The 21326-nt window shown below is 32.3% G+C and overlaps 2 protein-coding genes across 2 annotated transcripts; both read left to right on the forward strand.

The window, feature by feature from the left end:
* The first annotated feature begins 5577 nt into the window (after positions 1-5577).
* On the forward strand, positions 5578-6601 carry LOC106752546 (putative methyltransferase DDB_G0268948). The gene is made up of 2 exons (XM_014634247.2): positions 5578-5784; positions 5872-6601. The coding sequence occupies exons 1-2, from the start codon at positions 5635-5637 to the stop codon at positions 6505-6507; spliced, it is 786 nt and encodes a 261-aa protein (XP_014489733.1). The 5' UTR covers positions 5578-5634; the 3' UTR covers positions 6508-6601.
* Positions 6602-11356: 4755 nt separating this feature from the next.
* LOC106752520 (mitochondrial fission 1 protein A) lies at positions 11357-16711 on the forward strand. The gene is made up of 5 exons (XM_014634217.2): positions 11357-11513; positions 12043-12181; positions 13123-13244; positions 16201-16264; positions 16350-16711. Exons 1-5 carry the CDS (start codon positions 11421-11423, stop codon positions 16433-16435), a joined length of 504 nt encoding a protein of 167 aa, XP_014489703.1. The 5' UTR covers positions 11357-11420; the 3' UTR covers positions 16436-16711.
* The last annotated feature ends 4615 nt before the right edge of the window (positions 16712-21326 follow it).

Raw genomic sequence — 21326 nt, forward strand, 5'->3', positions numbered from 1 at the left:
AATTTAAATTATGCAAAACACACACATATAATATATATATATATATATATATATATATATATATATATATATATATATATATATTTATTGTCATAAAATATTTAAATTATGTATTCTCAACTATCTACATTGAATTTAATTAATTAAATATTTATACATATATAATTCATATAAAAGTGTATAGAGTTGTTGGATTATACGCAAACTCAATGTAACACGTACCTTTGTGCGTTTGGTTTATGTACATTGAAAAACACCTCTGATCCAATCAAGAAGTCTGATGTCTTTGGATAAAAGAAGTTTTTCCACAAGAGAATGTTGCTTTTGAACAAAAGACCATTTTGGCCCAACAAAAATTCTACTCGTGGTGATTCCCAAGTTAGAATTATGCCATTTAATAAAATTGGACTGAAAAAAATTAAATCATGCTTGAACTCGTATTTTCATAAAAACAATCCATTAATAGTAAGTGAAGAAATAAAATCATACCTACTAAAATAATTTAAGAACTCAGGGTTTTTTTTTTAATCATTTGAATATAAATTAATAAGTGTTTTTAATCTTGTATAAAAGAAATTCAATAAGGGTGTGTTCATTTGAAGGTAATTGGGGGAGATGATTTGGGGGAGAGTAATTGAGTGGATTTGAGGGGATTTGAAGGTGATTTTTTTTGTGTTTACTTGAGTGGATTTGAAGGTAATTGAGAGTGGATTTGGAGATAAAGTTTGTGAAAATTAGTGTAGAATTTGATTGATGTGATAGTTTTAAAAAATTTGTTTAATTGGTAGAAGTAGAAGATTACCAAAATACCCCTAAGTATTAAAGTAATATAAAATGATATTTGTTAATATTATATTTAATTGTAAAAATGTTTATTAAGAATTAAAAATTTAAAATAATTATTAAAAATAATTTTAAAAATTTAATTAAATTATAATTTAGTGAAATGATTTTTTTTAAAATATAATATTTGTTTGTAATATAATTTAGTTTCAAGTATAAATTTATTTGTCAAAGCACTGCAATATTTTCCGATAGTTGTACAAACACCACCATTCTATCTACAAATTTGCATAAACTTAATCATTATATAATGGTCTCACATGCTATTAATTTTTTTTCTTATTTAACCTGGATAAGGAAGATATATTAACCTAAATTATAATGATTTCATTATTGATTAAGTTTAATATCACTTTTACTTTTTTATGTTCTTATTATTGGGCCTCAACAAAAAATTTGCACAATTCAATAAGGAGACTTAGCAAATACTCTCTTATTATCCAATCATATTGTTTAACAACATCTACTGCAAGAACATGTAACTCACATTCATCACAGAATCCAATAATCTGAAACAAGAATGTTGTAATACCACAATACATGCAAGATTCAAAAGTTATTCTCATATATTGAAAATCCAAAATTTGTTCCAAGTGTCTATGTATAAAACATGCTCTATAATGCATTAAAGTTCANAACATGAATACATAAACATCAAATAATTTATGCANTGATAGTATAAAGAGCTTTTNCACTATCACNCTGTTAAAAAAATTTCATGTGTTAAGTCTATGGTCTTGCATAANCGAATTACTCAGAAGANATCNCTACCANCGTTTCTGAGAGATTGACAGAGAAAAGCTTTACACTTTCTATCCAGTACGTGTTGTGAAGACGCCAACTACACACAAGACACAAGGTGGTTGATGAACTTCCACCATGCAAGACCTTCGCAATCAACGTTCAAGCTTCTCCTTCACCACGATCACAACACCTGCATCACAAACAAACGATTAGAGCTCTGATATTTCAACCACCTCCGACAGATTTGCACTCTTCTCTGCATCCTTTTGTGTGGGCATCCTCCACTTTCGTCCACTGCTTCAACGACCATGACAACAACAACCATCCTCCACCATGACAGACACATTTGTTGCTGCATCGTCCACCTTCATCCATGGCTGCAACCTCCACCGTCGTCAACATGGCGCCATAACCACCAACATGCAGAGAAGAACCGAATACGACCACTGCAACCGCCCGGATACAGCTAGACGTAACCGAATACACAACTGGGCTTTGTCTTCTTCATGGGTGTAACTGAATACGCAGATGTTGTAACCGGATATGGCTCCCCAATCTTCTTCTCCATGGCATGGCCTGTAACCGAGTACGACTGTTGCTGTAACCGGATACAACTGCCATTGTGTGAATTAACTCATATGATCCTCACCATATTAAATTGGATTTCAGCTGATAATTCTTTTTAATTTTTAATTACAGGGGCATTTCTGTCAAAACACGTTTCATCCCTCCAAATCTCCTTTAGTGAGCGGGTGACTTAACAATATATCCATCCCGCAAATCTTTTCCATTCGTTCATCACAAATCAATAGAAGTGAACACGATAATTTTCTAATTTCTCGCTTTGTAACTCTCGTGAACAGTAAAGTCATCGCAAGTGAACACACCCTAAGACTTTGTTTCTTTGTAGGGATTTGAGGGAGATGATTTGGGGGAGATGATTTGAATGAATTTGAGGATAATTTTTTTGTTGTTTTTTGAGTGGATTTGTGGGTAATTGGGAGTGGATTTGGAAGGAAAGTGTGTGAAAATTAATGTAAGATTTGATTGATGTGACCGATTTAAAAATTATGTTTAATTGGTAAAAATTAAAGATTACCAAAATACCCTTAGTTATTAAAGTAATATAAAATGATAATTGTTAATGTTATATTTAATTATAAAAATATTTATAAAGAGAAAAAAATAAAAATTAATTTTTAAAATTTTTAAAATTGTAATTTAATAAATTAAAATAATGTTTTTAATAAGTTTAGCTATTTAGTAAATTGAAATAAGTTTTTTTACAAGAGAGAAAAAAATAAAAATTAATTTTGAAAATAAAATAAAATTATATTTAAATAAAATAAATAATTATGTGATATTTAATTATTGNTATTAATAGGATATTTAATTAAGTAAAAATAAAATCATATAATTAGTTATTATATATTTTATTTCTTTAATTAATTATTCCCTTAATCCTAATAAATGAAATATTAATTAATATTAACATTTGATTTTAAGGTATTTAAAACATAAAATAAAACTTATTATTTTTTATTTCTCTATCTGATGCTTTTATATGCATATATTGATATGCATATTTCTATTTCCCTCTTGTTCTAATCTTCTTGCTTGATGATGAATGGGAGGAACAAGTCCCTTCACTCCATCACAGTGGCAAGAGTTTGAACATCAAGCTGTCATCTACAAGTACATGGCTTCGGGAACAGATTTTGCTTTTTTTATCTTTCTGTAGAAGAATTGATGGTAAGAAATGGAGATGCTCCAGCATACCCAGATTCAAATTATTGTGAGGTACATGCACAGAGTGAAAAATCATTCAAGAAAGCCTGTGGAAGTTTTGAAAACAACACCATCAACAACACAAATGCTTCAACTCAACAACCAATCTCATCAATCACCAAAATCAATACTCTTTCTCCTCTTGCTTCATCTGAATCACACCAACACCACCCTCCACACCGTGCCTTCTTTCAAGCGCACCAAATTCTTCGCGATACAGCCATTAAGGACGACCAAACCTTCGATCCCCAGCCTCACGCCGTTGAGTCCACCAGCCTCAAACTTCTCGGTCTTTTCCTCCAATGCATCGAGTGCATCGTCATGGATAAACTCGACTTCTCCAACGACCTCCTCCCGGAGATGGCTAAATGCACATTGAGGTACGTCCACAACACCATGTTGCATCGTCGTCTTCTTTAGATGCGTAGACCACCAAATACAACTTCCCTTCTTCGTATTCATACCATTGGAACCGGATAGGAAGCAAACATGTATCCGGATACAAGAAGCGTGTATCTGGATACCCTTCCTTCACAAAAAATGGAAAACGTGGATCCGGATACACTGTTTACTGGAACCAGATACATCAACATGTCTTTTGCTTCAAGCTTTATCTTCTTCATCTCGCTTGCCTCTTCATCATCAAGCTTCATCTTCCTTATCCCCTCTATAACAACCAGACGTCTTCAACCTGCAACAACCAGATATGCATGACCATGACAATGGAAATTGAAAATTCACATGGGCAACGAACAGTAGTACTCGTGAAACCACAGTGCTACACGTTGTCTTGTAATTTTTAATAATCATACGGGGCATATAAGTCATTGTATCATAAATCATCGCAAATCCTTTCGAAATGGAGAGATGGGTTAAACAGTGAAATCAGCGTAAATCGTCGCTTTTCTATCGTTGCAAATCAGCTCAAGCGAACACGATTCTCTCACAAATCCATCCGCGCTAATTCCTGTAAACAAGAAATCACCCTCAAACGAACACAGCGTAAAAGAGATTAAGAAAATCTAAATTAAGTCTATAGAGATGCTTGACTGAAAACACATTTTTTTTTAGTAAATGGTACTTTGACACAAAAATACATTTACTCCCATTTAAGACTAACTTTAATTATCCTCTTCTTTTTTTCTCTCTTATTCCTTTGGAAATACAGAAAAATTATTTTTATTAGATCATTTTATCCTTGTAAAAAATTTCTCAAATGTTAGTAATATATATCAAATAATTTCCTTTTTGTTATTATTTTAATTCTACCATCTGTATGATAAATTTATCTGAAGGTAATTGTTTTATTTAATATGATTCACTTTTCGAAGATATATTTAAGTGTTATTTAAGTCATTTTTTACCAAATATTTATTTTCCTTTATAGTTTGAGTGCGAAAGTGATGATATTTTTTCATTCTATACAAATATTTATTTCTCTTTTAAGATATTTCTTCCAAGGGTTGATTGCAATGTCTAAAGAACAAAATATCTCAGTATTTATTTGTACTTTTAGTAGTCTTCTTTTTTCTCATGTGCAACCGTTGAATTTCTTTTTTGATTTCATTTCATTCTCAGAGGAAATTTTGCTCTAAAATTGAATCACTGTCTCAATCAATGAAGGGAAACTTCTTGGTTCGTGCACCTTAAGAAAATAGTGGCGGCACTTTTGACACTAAAAAAAATAAAATACATTTATTTTGACAGTCTAATATAATATATTTTAATTATATTCATATTATTTTTTAATTTCAAATTATAATATATATATATATATATATTATAGAAAAATATTTTTTGACAAACATAAAATTTTTACAACCATTTAATATTAATTTTTTTTTTTACTTTCTTTTTTTCTTAAAAATATTATAAGAGTTTACATTTTTTTAATATTTTACTTTATACTGTGTCACCTAAATGGAAAAGTACAGCAAAATTATTATATTATTAAAAAAATGTTAGTATTCTTAAGGAGAGTTTCGAACTAACTTTTTTTCTTTAAGAAAATAAGAATAATTTAAGTGGAGATATTGAAATAGAGATATGCACTTTCACAGAAATTTCTTCCTCCAAGTTCACTGCTCTATGACCAGTCAACTTTATGCAGAAGAATCGAGATCAAAATTCCTTTTCTCTATTATTCACCATTCAATGGAAGCAGTGACATCATGATTTTATATATCTTATCTTTATATAAAAACACACACACACAAACTCTACTATTCACAAAGAAAATATAGAAAGCTAAGAAGAGAAATGGCAGATCTATTTGTGAAACAGGCAAAAGAATACGCAGATGCAAGACCAAGTTACCCTCCACAGCTCTTCCAATTCATTGCTTCAAAGACTCCCTCTCACAACCTTGTTTGGGATGTTGGCACTGGAAGTGGCCAGGCTGCAAAATCTGTATATATATTCACTTTCTTCTCCTTAATTTTCTTCACTTTTCTCTGTAATTGTTTTTCGTTTTGACCTTATAGTTTATGTTTTCAGTTAGCTGCGATATACCAGAATGTGATAGCCACCGATGCAAGTGCCAAGCAACTTGAATTTGCACCCAAGATTCCCAATGTGCGATACCAACACACTCCTTCAACCATGTCAATGGCTGAGCTTGAAAAACTGGTGGCATCTGAGGGAAGCGTGGACCTTGTGACCATAGCTCAATCCCTGCACTGGTTTGACTTGGCAACCTTCTACCAACAAGTGAAATGGCTCCTGAAGAAGCCTAATGGAGTGATTGCTGCATGGTGCTACTATTTGCCTAGAGTTTGTAATGAAGTAGACACTGTTCTTGATGAATTCTATTCCAGTGAAGTAGGCCCTTATTGGGACCCTGCACGTAAACTGGTTGATAAGCTTTATGGAAGCATTGATTTCCCATTTGAAGCTGTGGAGGGTGCTGATCACACAGGACCCTTTGAGTTCGTGACAGAGACTTTGATGGATTTGGATGATTTCTTGACTTACATAAAATCATGGTCAGCGTATCAGACGGCTAAGGAGAAAGGAGTGGAGCTTCTTGCGGAAAATGTAGTTCAAAAGTTCAAGCTTGCTTGGGGAGAAGATGGTAAAAAAGTTACCAGGTTTCCGATTTATTTGAGGATGGGAAAAGTTGGGAATGCCTAGAAATATGCATACCGTTACTTGGGGTTGGGAGATGTGATGTCATCGTACTTGTTTGGTAAAATCAAATAATTTAATAATTATTTATTTTCCTTAATATAAATTTTTATGTGAATTAGAACTTGTTTCTATTTTGATTAGTTTAAACTTCAATCTTTAAAAATAATACACATAGTCTTACAAATCCAAATGTGTAAAACTTTTTTGACATGTTAATTGCATTTCATATTATATTTAAATTTTTTATACTATTTTAAAGTTTAAAATAAATAAAAATCAATTTTACATCCAAATTTATTAAGAACTAAAAACCTATTCAATTCAATTATTTGATTAGTAACAAGATATATAATCTATTTAAGTTAATTTAATGAGTTTCTTAAATACTGATGAGTATACTATTTGTGTATTTGGTTATACAAATTATTTATTAACTTTAAATTTTGTTTTAAGCAAATATTTAGAACTTTATATGACTTTTGTTATTGAAAAATTCTAAAAATTGTTTTAGTCAATTATTTATTATAAATTTATTTTTCATATAATTTATATAAGGTCTTTACTGTAATTTTTATTCAATATAAAAAATCAATATTCATCTTATCTAATTCATACATAACTAAAGTCCTAATTTTGAATATAGATAAAAGTTATTGAGTAAATTAGGAGTTAGATTAAATTATTGACGGACATTTTGAATTGGATCAATTGGTGCCTTATCATATATTTATACTATTAAGGTGATCATTTTAAACAATCATGAAATAACAAAACTCAAACATGTATATTGACGCTAGTCCTCTTCACAAAAGATGGTGCTTAGCGATAGTCCTAACACTCAACACTAACCTTTCGGGGAAGGTGACGCTTAATGACAGTCTTGATACTTAGTGACAGTTCCAATGCTCAACGTTATTCTTCTTGCTAGAGGTGTCAGTTTAACCTATGGTCCCAAAGCCAACCCCAACCCATTATTGAAAAAGTCCTATTTTAAGAAGCTCCTGAAGTAAGGGCCAGAAAAACCTCCAAAACCCCATATCAAGTGGGTTAGGGTCAAGATTAAAGTGAGTTTAGTCTCACTACACAACTTTAATTAAATTTTAGAAACAATATAGTTTATATACTCTCTCATTGTTTATTTATTTCTAAAACTTACTATTTTGATAAACTAAAACAATTAGTTATAACAAAATTATTTATAAAATTAATAAAAATTATTTATATTCATTTTTATAATTATCATGAATCAAAGTGGCACTGAATATTTGTATTTTTATATGCTTTCATCACTTTAGGTACAATTATTTTAATTTTTTGTTTATTGTTCTCGTAAATTTTTTTTAATTTACAGTATACGAAATACACAATTAATTTTACATATTTCATTTTAAATATCTTATTTTAGAAAGTCTCAAACTCTCTTGTGTGACGTGTTAACTACTGAAAAATAATTGCACGTGAAAAATAGTGCCCGACATTGAATTGAAAGCTTTGTACACCTCTTCAAATGGGTATACATGTCTGAATCATGACTTTTTTCATCATAATAATTCAATATATATATATATATATATATATATATATATATATATATATATTATATTATGCAATTCTATCTCTTCAATTTATGAAACCATTTTTAACTCAAGTTATTGCAATTTAAATAGTAGTGGTAGTAGGTACAGTTATACAATTTAAGTTAGGTTTGGATTTATTGTTATAGAATTGATTATTTTGTTTCTATTTTTATTATTATATTTGTTTTCATGGTAAAAAGAAAATCTCATGACTAGTTCTGACCCATAGGGATTTAGGAGCTTTTGGTCCTGTGGGATTTTTTAATAAGAATTGTTTATGGTCATGTTAGCTTTTTTTGGGGTTAGGTTTAAATCATATAAAATAGGGCTTTTTGACAGGTCTACTTCTTGCAAAACATCATGTTTAGCAACCTAGAATTAAATTGTTCTAGATCTGTAGTGAAAAATGACGCTCAATGGTACCTTATCACCACTCAACGCTAAAGCATTTGCCTTTTTTTCATGCTCATAGGTATGAGCTTGATATTTAACGATATGGAGCTAAAATGCTCTCAAGCATACACAATGAACTAACACTAAATGCCAGTTTGCCATCCTTAGTGCTGCATCATATATTAGTAGACTTAAAATTGTGATTTGGGGAAAAAGAAACCTATTCAAATGATCAAATTAATATCCCTACTTAGTACTTTGGTCGAAACAACTTTCAATGTCAGGATGCATACCAACTTGCTCAAGTGATCATATCCTAATTTTCTTAATTTAACACCAATTCAACCAATGCAAACAACACACAAACATCTAACAAAACCATATTTTCAGCAATTCAAACACCAATATTAGCAAATCAAACATTCTTAAACCAACCAAACATTAAATTTAGGTTTAATACCTATTTTGGTCCCTCTTTTCGGGGGGTTTGTTCAAAGTGGTCCTCCCTTTTTTAAAAAGTTCACTAAAGTCCTACTTTTTGCAAAAACTGTGCAAATTAGTCCTTTTTGCTAACGGCGTTAATTCTGCTAACGGCAGAGCTGCCCAGCTGGCAAATATTTGATGATGTGTAACATTTTGATTGTGCTGGCACTGTTATATGTTTAAAAAAAATTATTAATTATGACGTGGAAATTAATAAAATTAGGGTTAAATTAAAAATAGGACTTTAGTGAACTTTTTACAATTCTCAAACCCCCCGAAAAGAGAGACCAAAATAGGTATTAAACCTTAAATTTACAATTCTCAAAACAGTTATAACTTTAAAACAAGGAAATTAACTCTTTTATCTAAGTGATGAATAAACAACTCTAGAACCTTATAAATACTCCTTGAAATACAAAAAACTTTACCTGCCTCTAAGAACCACACAAACTCGATCATGGAAGGCCATCAGAACTACTAATCAACAGAGACTCTTAAAAAAGACTTAATTACCACACACAATTCTAGATGGTTTATGCACACAAAGATTAAATAGACTAAAGAAAGGAGTAGGAAACCAACTTACTCTTTTATATAAACTAATCAGAAAGAAGTGGAGAACTTGTCTCAAAGATAATCCTAATGATCTCCTATATTTAAACTGATGAACTAATGATCTCCTATATTTAAACTGATGAACTGACCGTTAGAACTTAATCTATGTTCACTTGGAGTTAATTCATTGTCCTAGGTGAATTTTCATGAACGAATTATAGGATGAATTTTGTTCAATTTCAATAATTTTCATATTATGTAAAACGATGATATGCAGGATGGTCTGTTTTTTCAATCCTTTGTGATGTGTTGAGATTTTGAAGGATTGAAATGGAAAATCTCGTTTTTTTGTTAACTTTAGGTGATAAAAAGGTTATTTTCATTAATTTTTTTTAAGGTTATTTATATTTTTTATACTATAAATGTGTATCCAAACACTTTAACTATATATTATTTTAAGCGTGTCAAATTCAATATATAAGTTTTTTTTTTTATCTTTCAGTTATAATTCAGTTTTGTGAAAGAATAAATATTGTATTAATTATTTAATTTTTTTCTACTATTTATAATTATTTTTACCAAAAAATATATTATTCATAAATACTATTTTATATTACTATTATTTAGTTTTTATTTTTAATTTCTTTTAATGTCACACTAGTCAAATTTCATGTAAACTTTTATAAACTTTACTTCTAACTTTCATTTTGAATCAGTTTCAAATTTCTTAAAAAAAACAAGATACAATTTACTATCAAATTCTTCTATTCTCTTTTTCTAATCATTTCTTTCAAGTAAAAACACCCTTAAAAAAAAGAAAGAGCTCAATAAAAAAAGTATTTAGAAATATTGTGTAATTTAAGATAATAAAACTTTTTTATAAAAACTTTTATTTATATCTTACACTTTTATTATTAAAATAATTGAGTTTCACAATTTTAAACACGTTACCAATTCTAAAAAACATTTTTTTAAGTTACAAATAATTAAAATCCTAATTTTACATATAAATAAAATTTATTGAGTAAATTATGGGCTAGATCAATTTATTGACGTATAAGAATAAGTTAAGATATGTTTTTCTCGTCAACAAGTGCTTCTGCATTTATTTCTTTTTCATATTATCACGTTAAAATTTATACTGTGTTAGAAATATTATTCCAAATAGACTTTAAGACATATATGTCTTTTTGTTTTCTATACTATGACTAATTTTTAAAGGCATGAAAACATCTATACATAGACACATATTCAACACAGTATTTTTAGCTTTTGTTTTACAATTTCTTACTGTTCTCTTCACTTTAAAATATATTTTAATATTTTTAAATATAAACGTTAATAGTTAACAATAACCTTGTATGATAATTGAATTAAAAACAAACTATAATAATTTTTTATAATTTATAATTATTTAATCACAAATTCCCAGCCCATGTACATAGTGTTTTAATTAATTAATTTATTTAATCATACTGTTTTTTTTAGAGCAATATACTTTTCTAATTCAAAGTAAAGTTTAACTCATCTAATTTTTACATTAAAATTTAATGTAAGATTTGACACTAATTGTTAAAATATTTAATTAAAATAACCCAAAAATTTATTTAGACACTACTTAAAACTTGTCGTTCTTTACCGCACCCAAATTTTTGCGATTAATTATTTAATATTAATCCCCTTTTGAACGTACTCCAAAAATTTATGATTTTTTTCACTTAATCATCATTTATCTTTTAAATCAGACAATCCTATTTGAACATTATTAATGTGAAAACGCAATATATAATAAAAATATATTTGTCATTTTGTAAGGTTTGTTTGTACTAAAAGGATAGTTCGAAATTCCAAAAATCCCAAACCTATAAATACCATTGGGTATTGAATTACCGTTTCTGTAGTCTGTGCATGGAAGCCAAAATGGGAAGCCTATTCGAGTCCATCGGAAATTTCTTCACCGGCGGCGAACAGATCCCGTGGTGCGACCGTGACGTCATTGCTGTAATCTACCTTCATTTCGATTTTCTTTCTTCCAACATTCCCTTCTCTTCCTTATGTTTTCAATTATCGGTTTCTTCATTTTAAAACCCTAGTTTTACAACCAGAAATTCGAATGTGTAAGGATTGATGATTTTTCTAGACGATAATTGGTTTCCTTTCAGTGTGTGTTAATTCGTGGCTGATTTGTTTTGAATGAATATCTTATTGGATGGGTCGAATATATGTTTTTTCAGAGACGTTTCCTTGAATTGATCTTGGATCTTTATTTATTTTTTCTTTTTTCCTGAAGTGCTTAACCTTTGGTAATTAGATTTAAAGGATTTAAATTGATTAGAAATGGAGGAAATTTTGTTGATTATTCTCCGGTTAATCAGTTATGGCGGTGGTGATTGCCGTGGGGATTATGAATACACTGTTTGACTTGTTCCTGTAGGTTGTGGTGAATTGGCTTGGATTTGCTGTAGGAGTGTAGCCTCTCGTGTTATTTGCTTTCCTATTCTCAGTATTGACTATTTTACATGTTTTGAAGGGCTGTGAGAGAGAAGTTGCAGAGGCTGCGCGTGGTGACTCTGAGGAGCGGAAGAATGAGAGTATAATGAGGTTGTCATGGGCTCTTGTTCATTCAAGGCAAAAGGAAGATGTCCAGCGCGGGATAGCCATGCTTGAAAGTACTGTAAATTACAGAATTATACCTTGATCTGCTTTTAAAATGGTTTTATTTAGTTAATACTTTTTACTTATTCTTTGGCATTAACCATTTATAAACTTGTGATAGAAGCTATATTTTCTGTTTTTACGATGCTTCCAAAATCAGTTGCATGTTTTCAGTTTATATTCTGAAGGCTCTGTAAAGTGCAGCAGTTTAAAAGACATCTTATTACTTTCTGTTTTTCACTGGTTGAACTTAATCATCTTATCTGAGTGCCCCATCTCCTTTATCCTTGGGATTTCATGAGTCATGACATCTCAAAACTGTAGTGCATAATTAATTTAAAAGTCTTGGTTATTAACTCCGATTCCTAAGCTCATAATGGCAAAATTAATGAAAGGTCACTCAGCATAAAGCAACCCAATTGTTAGTTATGTGATTATTCTACAAGCCTTATGGATAATTCAAAATAAGCCAAAATATCAAATGCAATGCAATTTTTGACTGGTCTCCAGAATCTCTCCGGTGTTGGCACTGGGGTCGTTGTGGCGTTGTGGCGTTGTGGCTTTCTATAGTTATTGTGCAAACTTTAATGTAATATTGTGGACTTCATAAACTATCATTTTCAAGGCTTCTTTTTAACCAAGGCCTTTAAGATATCTCAATTTTCCCGTAGCCATTTATGTTCACTCCATATAAAATCACTGGAAACGTTGTTGTGGTTTCTTTATTAAAGGACTATGTATTTGGTCTTTTAAATTGCCATTTCTTTTTAATGAAAAAGGATAGCCTTGACCTGCTAATGCTGCTGTGTTCTGGCAATTGCCACCATGGCCACAGCTTATTCTACTTTTTCAATTGCTTTTCTAATATGTTATTCAGATGTTTGATTTTAAAGTATTCTGAGTCCCACCTTTATATCCATGGATAAGCTTTTAAATCCTTAATTATGATTTGCAGCTTCTTTGGGCAATGATAAAAGTCCTTTGCATCAAAGAGAGAAGTTATATCTTCTGGCTGTTGGTTACTATAGAAGTAATGACTATGGAAGGAGCAGGCAACTAGTGGAACAATGTTTGCAGGTTTATGTTTCCCACTTGTAGTCAGTAGTCAGAAACTGATCATCGTACTTTGCCACTTCTGGATTGCCATTTCGTATAATGCCTCATTTTATGGATAGTGGAGAGAATTTGTCATAGTTATTTTTTATAATACCATCTACAAGTGATATATGTTAATTCTGTTAGTTGCATATAATGGATCATTCTGTTGGTCTGGGGAAATCCTAGGAATGTCAATACCCATTGTTATCCTTATGAGATATCCAGTACCCACTGTTTTGATTCTATGCTGGGATTTTTATTTTTATTTATTTATTTTATTTTTTTTTAAAAAAACTATAGCTGAATTTCATTTCATTTAGCTGATATTTAGGGTGTGTGGATTTCAGTGGAACACTCATACCAACTTTCAGTTTCTACTGAAACCACCAACATATATGACACTTTTTTTTTTCAGATTCTGTTAGCAGCAAAATCCACCTCTTGAATTAAAAACTTCAATGAGTTTGTCTTTTCCAATTTTGAGTTGAATTCAACTAAACTTAGTGTTATAATTGAAATTCTGACACACTTAATCTACCTATAACTTTCGTTTTAAAGTTTTCCATATATAGAAGGCTCTTATTTTTCTTGTTAATGTGTTATTTGCAAATCGATGGGTTATATGTCACCCACTGCATACATTTACGTAAAGTTGTCAATGTGGCCAACTTCACAAGGTTTGGCCTTGACCTACATGGGTCAAAGCCAAAAAATGCCCACAGGACTAAAAATCCCACATAAGATAAAGCATATAGGGCCAAAATTGCAACAAAAGCTCCATGGGCTAGGACCAGGGCCAACCCATGGGCCGGTTTGTGTGAGAGGGCCTTAGATTAAGATAGATAGGTTAGGACCAAGTCGAGTAGTCATTCAGGTTTGGTCCAAGTCAAGTTGTGTCTAGCTGAACTCAAGGTTGATAGAGTTCGAGCCGAGTCAGATACACTTCATTCTAAGCTGAGTGAGTTTGATCTAAAGCTCAAGCTAGCACTAGATGAATGACTAGTTGAGTCGGTTCAGGTCAATGGTTGAGCAAAGTTGGCCGAGGATGAAAGTCGAGCCAAGCTAGCTAGGGTTGAAGGTTAAACTGAGTTGGCCTAGACCGAATGACCAAAGGTGATGGTTGAGGCCGAAGGTCAAAATAAGTCGGCTTGAGTTAAAAGTTGACTAGAGTGGCTTGGGCCAAAGTTTGAGCTGAGTCGACCTGGGCCAAAGAATCTAGTCAAGTCGGCCTGAATCAAAAGTCAAGTCAAGTTGGCTTTGGCTTAACATCAACTTTCAACTCGGGACAAGTAGCTAAGCCAAAGGTCGATCCGAGCTTGTTAAGCCAATGGTTGAGATGAGTCTATTGGGTGAAGGTCGTGTCAAGTTGGCTCGAGCCAAAGGTCGAGGTGAATCGATCTGGGTTAGTAGCCTAGGGTGATGGTCATGTCGAGCCAGTTAGAGTCAAAGCTCGAGGCAAGTTGGTTTAGACCATAGGTCAATTGAAGTTAGTCTATGTTGATGGTTGAGTCAAGTCAGCTACATCAGAAGTTAAGCCTTGTTGGTCATGTTAAATAATTGAGTTAAGTTAGCCCGAATTGATGTTCAAGCCTAGTCATCTTGGGTCAACTGGCCAAGGTTGGAGGTTGATCTAAACTTCTTAGGGCTGAAGGTTGAGGCTAGTTAGCCTAGGCTTAAAGTCAAGCTAAGTGGACTCGAGTCGAAGGTTGAGGTGAGTTGACATGGGTTGTTCGACCTAGGGTAATGGTCGAGGCGAGCAAATTCGGGTCAAAGGTGAAGGGGGGTTGACCCGAGTAGAAGTTCGAGGTGAGTCAAATTAAGCCGAAGGTTGACCTAGGTTGGCCTAAGTGAAATTTGACAAAAGTTGATAATGCCAGTTGTTGACCAGAGTTGGTTTGGGCCGAAGGTTAACCTGAGTCAGCCTAGTTCAAAGGTTGACCAACTTCAGCTTGGACCAAAGGTTTCTCAGGTCGGCTTGAGCAAAGAATCAAGTCGGTCAAAGGTTGACCAAATTCAGCCTAGACCAAAGGTTTCCCAAGTCGGCCTGAGCAAAGAATCAAGTCGAGTGACCTAAACTATAGGTTGATCCTTGTCGTTTAAGGTTAAAGGTTAAAGTGAGTTAGCCCAAGTCAAAGGTTGACCTGATTTGGTGCAAATTGAAGGGTAGAGTTGACTCATGTTGGGTCGAAGGCTTGACCTTTTGGCTCGGGTCGACTTGACTCTATCTTTAGCTTGAACGAACTCGATTTAACCTTTGTCACGAATCGACTTAGCTCGTCCTTCAACCTGAGTTGAAGGTCTTGTATTAAGGAGTTAATTAAATTCTTTGTAGTGCAGCCCTAACCATAACCTACTCTAAGAGGAGATTTTTGGGTGCTAAGACTTTTTTAGGCTCCTCATTTGGTGGACCAATAAAATAGGGGCTCTTTTAGGGGTAGGTTGGGTCTAGACGATGGACTATGGGTCAAATAGATACCTTTATTATATATTATTTCAGTATTCATCATTATATTAAATTTTGATCCACTGTACATTATACTTTTGGTAAAAAATCAGTCTTTAAAATGATGTGGTAGTACTTTATTCAATATTTAAAGCTGGGAAAGTCTTTATACTTACAATAGGTGAAATTTAAGCTCTATCTAAAGTTTGATCCCTAAGGCATATTTGGGATTGATGGGTTTTTCGAAAGAGAATCACCAAGGAGACGTGAGTCCCCTTCACATAAGGGTTGACACTACTCTAATAAAATACCTTACGACAATGAGTTTATGGGTCTTCATATCCTTGTATGGTGATGAACTTTCTTATTTTTACTCAAACTCAATGTGACATTTTAACTCACTTAGACTTTCCAACAAGGATGCTATACATTCTATTTCAGCTTTTCTTCTTTCATACCTCTTAATTTTATGGGGCACCCTTGTTCTTGCAGATTGCACCTGATTGGAGGCAGGCACTAGCCCTCAAGAAAATAGTTGAAGATCGAATTGCTAAAGGTAATGACTGACTTGTTTCTTGGGTTTTTACCCCTTAATTTTATCATTAACTAAGGAATTGCAAATGTTTGTTGTATCGATGCAGATGGTGTAATAGGAATTGGCATCACTGCAACAGCTCTGGGACTTATAGTTGGTGGCATTGCTACCGCATTGGCCCGGAGGAATTGATCTCAACCGAAAATGAAGTTTTTTTTTTTATTATTATTATTTACTTTTCTTCTGGAAACATGTTAAAAGTCAATGGGAAACAATCCTCCGTTGAGAAATACTGCTTCAACTTTTTTGTTTGTCAAAGGGACTACTGGATACCTAATTCCAAATTACTCTGTTCAAATGAATTCTCTTTCTACAACTGGGAGGATTACACATGCCGTACGTGGTAATAACTTTAAGCCACTGGATCTCTAATCATATATTGTAGATTTACATCTTGTTTGGATTAAATTGTATTATTGAATGATGGAGTCCAAAAATAAGAGAAAGAGGTGAGAAATAAATGAAAACGAAAGTTGATTTGGATTCCAGCAAATGAAAAGAAATGAGAAAAAAAATATTTTTATTATAATGTTATTTTATTTGAGTTTATAATTTAGATGTTTTTTCTGTTATGTGACTTTGATAGTTGGTTATGTAGTATCATAATCGGTTATAACGTGTTTTAATGTGGAAAGAGATTAAAAATATTAAATTTTAATGTAACGTAAAATAATATTACCGATCCTTGAGCAGGATGATAAAAACGAAAGACATCATTGTTGACGCATATTCATCGTTTATAGAACATAGTGAACTCTTGTGCTTTTTTTTATATATTTCTCTAACATATATGCACTTCCCTTTTTTTCTTCCTGCACCCCATAAAACTTTAAATCCCTATCTTACCGCTAAACTAAAAAATCCTAAAATCTAAAATATTCATTCACCTTCTTTTCACATTTTCTCTTCAATTTGCTTGTTTCTCATGTGCACGTTTTCTTTTTTGGAATTTCATGAAGTTGAACACTAGGGAAGTACTGAATTATGAGTTAACGGACAAAATAAATGAATTTTAGCTTTGGAAGGTTGAAGCTGCTGCCTTCTATTTACAGCTTCAGATTTCATTAATTAGTGAAAACAAAGAAACAAAGTCAAATATGATCAGGATATTGTAGATTTGCTTTGGATCGTCCTGGTCTGGACTGTTTAAAGAGAAATCATCATCGGAGAAGGTTATGGGTGGTAAGCTTCGTGGTAGGAATTGGCTTACCGAGTTGATATTTCTTTTGATATCTTTTTTCATATACCTTGGGAACTTCCTCTTCGTATGAAACCTCCAATAATAGTATAGATGTTTCCCGTTGCTTGGACCGAGTTAAGTTGGATGGTTTGGCTCCATATGTTCGGTTGTGCTATAGTGGGTTGTTGGTCTTGGGTAGCCTTGAGCCTTGGAACCTGGAGAATCATGTTGGGTTGCTCTAGCTGTCTTCGGCCCTATTCAACGAAACCCCTTTGTCCTTGGCTCCCACTTTGACCTGGGTTGTCGTCGCGTCCTCGACCTCGTATGTCATTTTCTTGTTGGATGAACCGAGATAGAGTTCTTAAGTCAATCAACTCTTCAATGATATTCTTAAGGCGATGACATTTTTCGTTATGTGTCTTATTCTCTACTGGTAGGAACACATTTTGGTGAGTCATCTTTTGGAGAAGGTTGCTAGGGCTCGAGGAGCTGGATAGGCGCTAAGTTGCACACTTATCTAAATATGGTATACTTACTCACAGTTAAGGGAGTGAGTGTTCATAACGGGTTGTAGTCGAGTTAGTATCATTGCTTCTCTTACTTTTCTCAGCATGAGCATTGAGCTTTATTGCTTTCTTTAAATTGTTTTCTTTAGTGGTCATGTACTTGGCTGCTCGTTCGTTGTCCAGGCTCTCAATAAAGAAGGAATCTAGGAAGTGTCCAGGTTGTAAACAGTATATCAACGAGTGTATGGCCATAGTTGGGTTGAGATTTGGGATTGTGCTCGTTGCCTTGGTGAACCTATCCATGAATTGTTAGACTGTTTTGCTTTCGTCTTGTTCCGTGTACTTTAGGGTTGTAGATGTGATGGGAATCGTTTTTGTGATTCGTGAAATAGGCTATAAAAACATGCTCAATGTTTCAAAAGAGTTAACTAAGCACGGGGCTAGTGCATAGTACCAATCTTAGGTTAGTCCGTCCAAGGTTGTTGGAAACAACCTATAGAAAACTCGCTCATGATGAGTATGAATACTAACCTGGATTTGGTAAGCCTTTAGATGTGTTGCCGGGTCGGTTGTTCCATCATACTTTCGAATATTGATGATGATTCCCTCAGGGATCCAAGCACAAGCTACTTTAGTCATCAATGGGTGGAAATTCCTAACATGGTCAGTCCTATTTCGAGAATCCTTGGCGTATTTTCGGGAAGCCCGACGTTCATGCCAACTTGTCTTCATGTTAGGGTGTGTAGTAAAATTCTAGGACTCTACTTATTTTGCGTCTCAAATGCAATATCTTCATATTTGGGTTCCAGTTTAGAGTCCCAGGAGCATCTATAGGTTTCTTTCCTCCGGTGCCAAGTTGACCTGCTTCGGTTTCCTTAAGTTTGGCGTCAGTCACAATCAAAGTGACGAGATTGTCCTTGGGTTCCTTCTACTTATGCTCGACTGACTCGTTCCAGTCTCCATGAGTCTGGTCGAGCTGGTAGGCTGCAATCTCGACTTCCTCGTGAATCTTGCCAAACTTGTGGGTTGTGGTCTCATCTTTCTTGCCAACCTCACTGAGTTGGCTGGTTGTGGCTCATCCGAGAATTCCAGGGGTCCTCTTTGTAGTATCAAGCCGAGGTCGATGAGATGACCCCTCATTATTCAAGTTACTTTGCCTTTGCTGAAGTTCCTACAGGTCGATTTGTTGTTGAGTGCATAATGCCTTCAAGCTCGGTCTTGTGTTGCCTGTGTGTTCGTTGTGTTGTTGTATAAGTGTTTGTACTTGCTAGTGGAGGGTCGCCACTTAATTGACTTCCATACGGAGGTAAAGTCGTGAAAATTTTTTACCAGGGTCCAATGGTGAGTGCCAAATGATATTGCTAGGATCTTAAGCGTGACTTTACGGATGATGGAAAGATCATAGTGGTGACTTTGAGAGCTCTTACTGGTCGAAATGAAATTCCTTGCTGTTAAGTAGAGGTAAATCCACCTGCAAAAGATTATTTAACGCTCAAGTCAATAAGAGAGCTAATGATCTTTATGAATATAGTGAGTATAAGTTATTATGAAGTGAATATTCCTTGGGGAACACTAGTTTTATTTATAAGATCAACATGGACCATGAGCCTTTGTTTCTATTAGAATAATATTTACCTCAAGCATATAATAACAATGTAGTTAATAGAATAATAAATAACCATAACACCAAATTGCAAAGATTAGTTATATTATGTGAATATTATCAAAATAGACATATGTTTGGCCTACTCCATAATGAGGAGGCTTAATGGTCTTTATTGGGACATGCTCTTTAATATGTCTAGTGGGTCAGATAGGAACAAAATCAAACCAATTTCACATAATCCCCAAATTCACTTTCCATTTCATGTAGATTTTGTGTTCCCAACTTGTTTGCCAGATTCATCCTTATTCAAGCTTAAACTCCTATTCATGACAAATAACCCTTCTGACACGTTAACCATTTACGCAGAAGGTTTGTTGACGCTATCAGCAACTGATAAGTGGTATAAGAATGAAGGAGAAAGGAACTTCGGAAAAGAAAAAAAAAAAAACTCTTTGGTTACTTAAAAAAAAAAAACTTATGATGGAGTTTTGGAAAGTATTTCCATATCCAAAACTACTTTATGATGGTTATTTCAAACTATAAAAAAATGTTTTGAAATGTATTTAATATTTTTAGGAATATTTATTTTGAAAATTATTTTATATTTCAAATGGGAGTGTTTTGGAATATTAATATATAATTTTTAAATTCTAGAAAAAAATTTCTTATATTTTGGATTGGATATTTTAAAAGATCTTTGTCAAATTCAAAAATATCTTTTAGAACATCCGATCTAAAAAAATATCAAAAATAAGGTGTAAAGATTTTTATTATATTTTTAATGAGATAATTTGAATAGTACAATAAAATATTAAATAAAAAATATAAAAATATCTCATGTTAAGTTAATTAACTAAATTTGAGATTTCATTCATTTGTCAGTTTTACTTTTAATCATTTAGGCATTAATGTGGGAGTTCTTTTCTGAACCTCTTTGTTCTTCAGAAAAAAATTATATAAAATAAAAAAAAAATTAGGTAAGTAATAATTACTATTTACCATCCCAAGTCTTCATGCATTTTCTTCTTTTATAATATTTTTTTTATTTATCAAATTTTAAAATTTGATTTAAGAGACTTATTAGATTTCAAAATCCAATTTAGAAATTAATTGGATTTCGAAATCTGTTTAAAAAACTCACTAAATTTTGAAATTCACATTAAAAACTCATTATATTTTGAAACTCAACTAATTTTAAAATTTAATTTAAGGAGTTATCGAATTTTAAAACTAGGTTTCAAAATGAGATAACTACGTTTATCTAATTTCAAAATTTGGTGAACTCTAATATAATATATTTATGTATTTTAATTCATATTATTATTAATAGTATTAATGATATAATTTTCTATCATTATTTTTATTTATTATAACCGAATTCATCAATGAAAACATATTTTATTCTTTAAATAATTAATTTAATTTATGGTGTTTATTCATACTTACTCATTAATAATAATTGATCTTCGAATTAATAATAAAATTTTCAAGGTACTGTGACACTCTAATAACATGTTTACATAATAATATAAAAATTAGAATTTATACTTTTACTAACTTTAATGTAATTTACGGTTCAAGGTTTTTTGCATTATCCTTGTTAGAAAGATAGTTTTTGCATTAAGAGAAAATTTAGAGGTGCATGAAGAAACCTTGAAGGTACAAGAAGATAGTTTTTGCATTAAAAGAAAGTTTAGAGGTGCACGGAGAAACCTTGGAGGTACATGAAGA

The sequence above is a fragment of the Vigna radiata genome, unplaced genomic scaffold, assembly GCF_000741045.1.
Source record: "Vigna radiata var. radiata cultivar VC1973A unplaced genomic scaffold, Vradiata_ver6 scaffold_154, whole genome shotgun sequence".
Lineage (NCBI taxonomy): Eukaryota > Viridiplantae > Streptophyta > Magnoliopsida > Fabales > Fabaceae > Vigna > Vigna radiata.

Bases quoted from the DNA above. Each gene is read 5' to 3' on its own strand.
- LOC106752546 (XM_014634247.2), top strand. From the start codon at position 5,635: ATGGCAGATCTATTTGTGAAACAGGCAAAAGAATACGCAGATGCAAGA. The intron at 5,785-5,871 runs GTATATATATTC...TTATGTTTTCAG, and splicing joins GTGGCCAGGCTGCAAAATCT to TTAGCTGCGATATACCAGAA.
- LOC106752520 (XM_014634217.2), top strand. From the start codon at position 11,421: ATGGAAGCCAAAATGGGAAGCCTATTCGAGTCCATCGGAAATTTCTTC. The intron at 11,514-12,042 runs GTAATCTACCTT...CATGTTTTGAAG, and splicing joins GCGACCGTGACGTCATTGCT to GGCTGTGAGAGAGAAGTTGC. The intron at 16,265-16,349 runs GTAATGACTGAC...GTATCGATGCAG, and splicing joins TGAAGATCGAATTGCTAAAG to ATGGTGTAATAGGAATTGGC.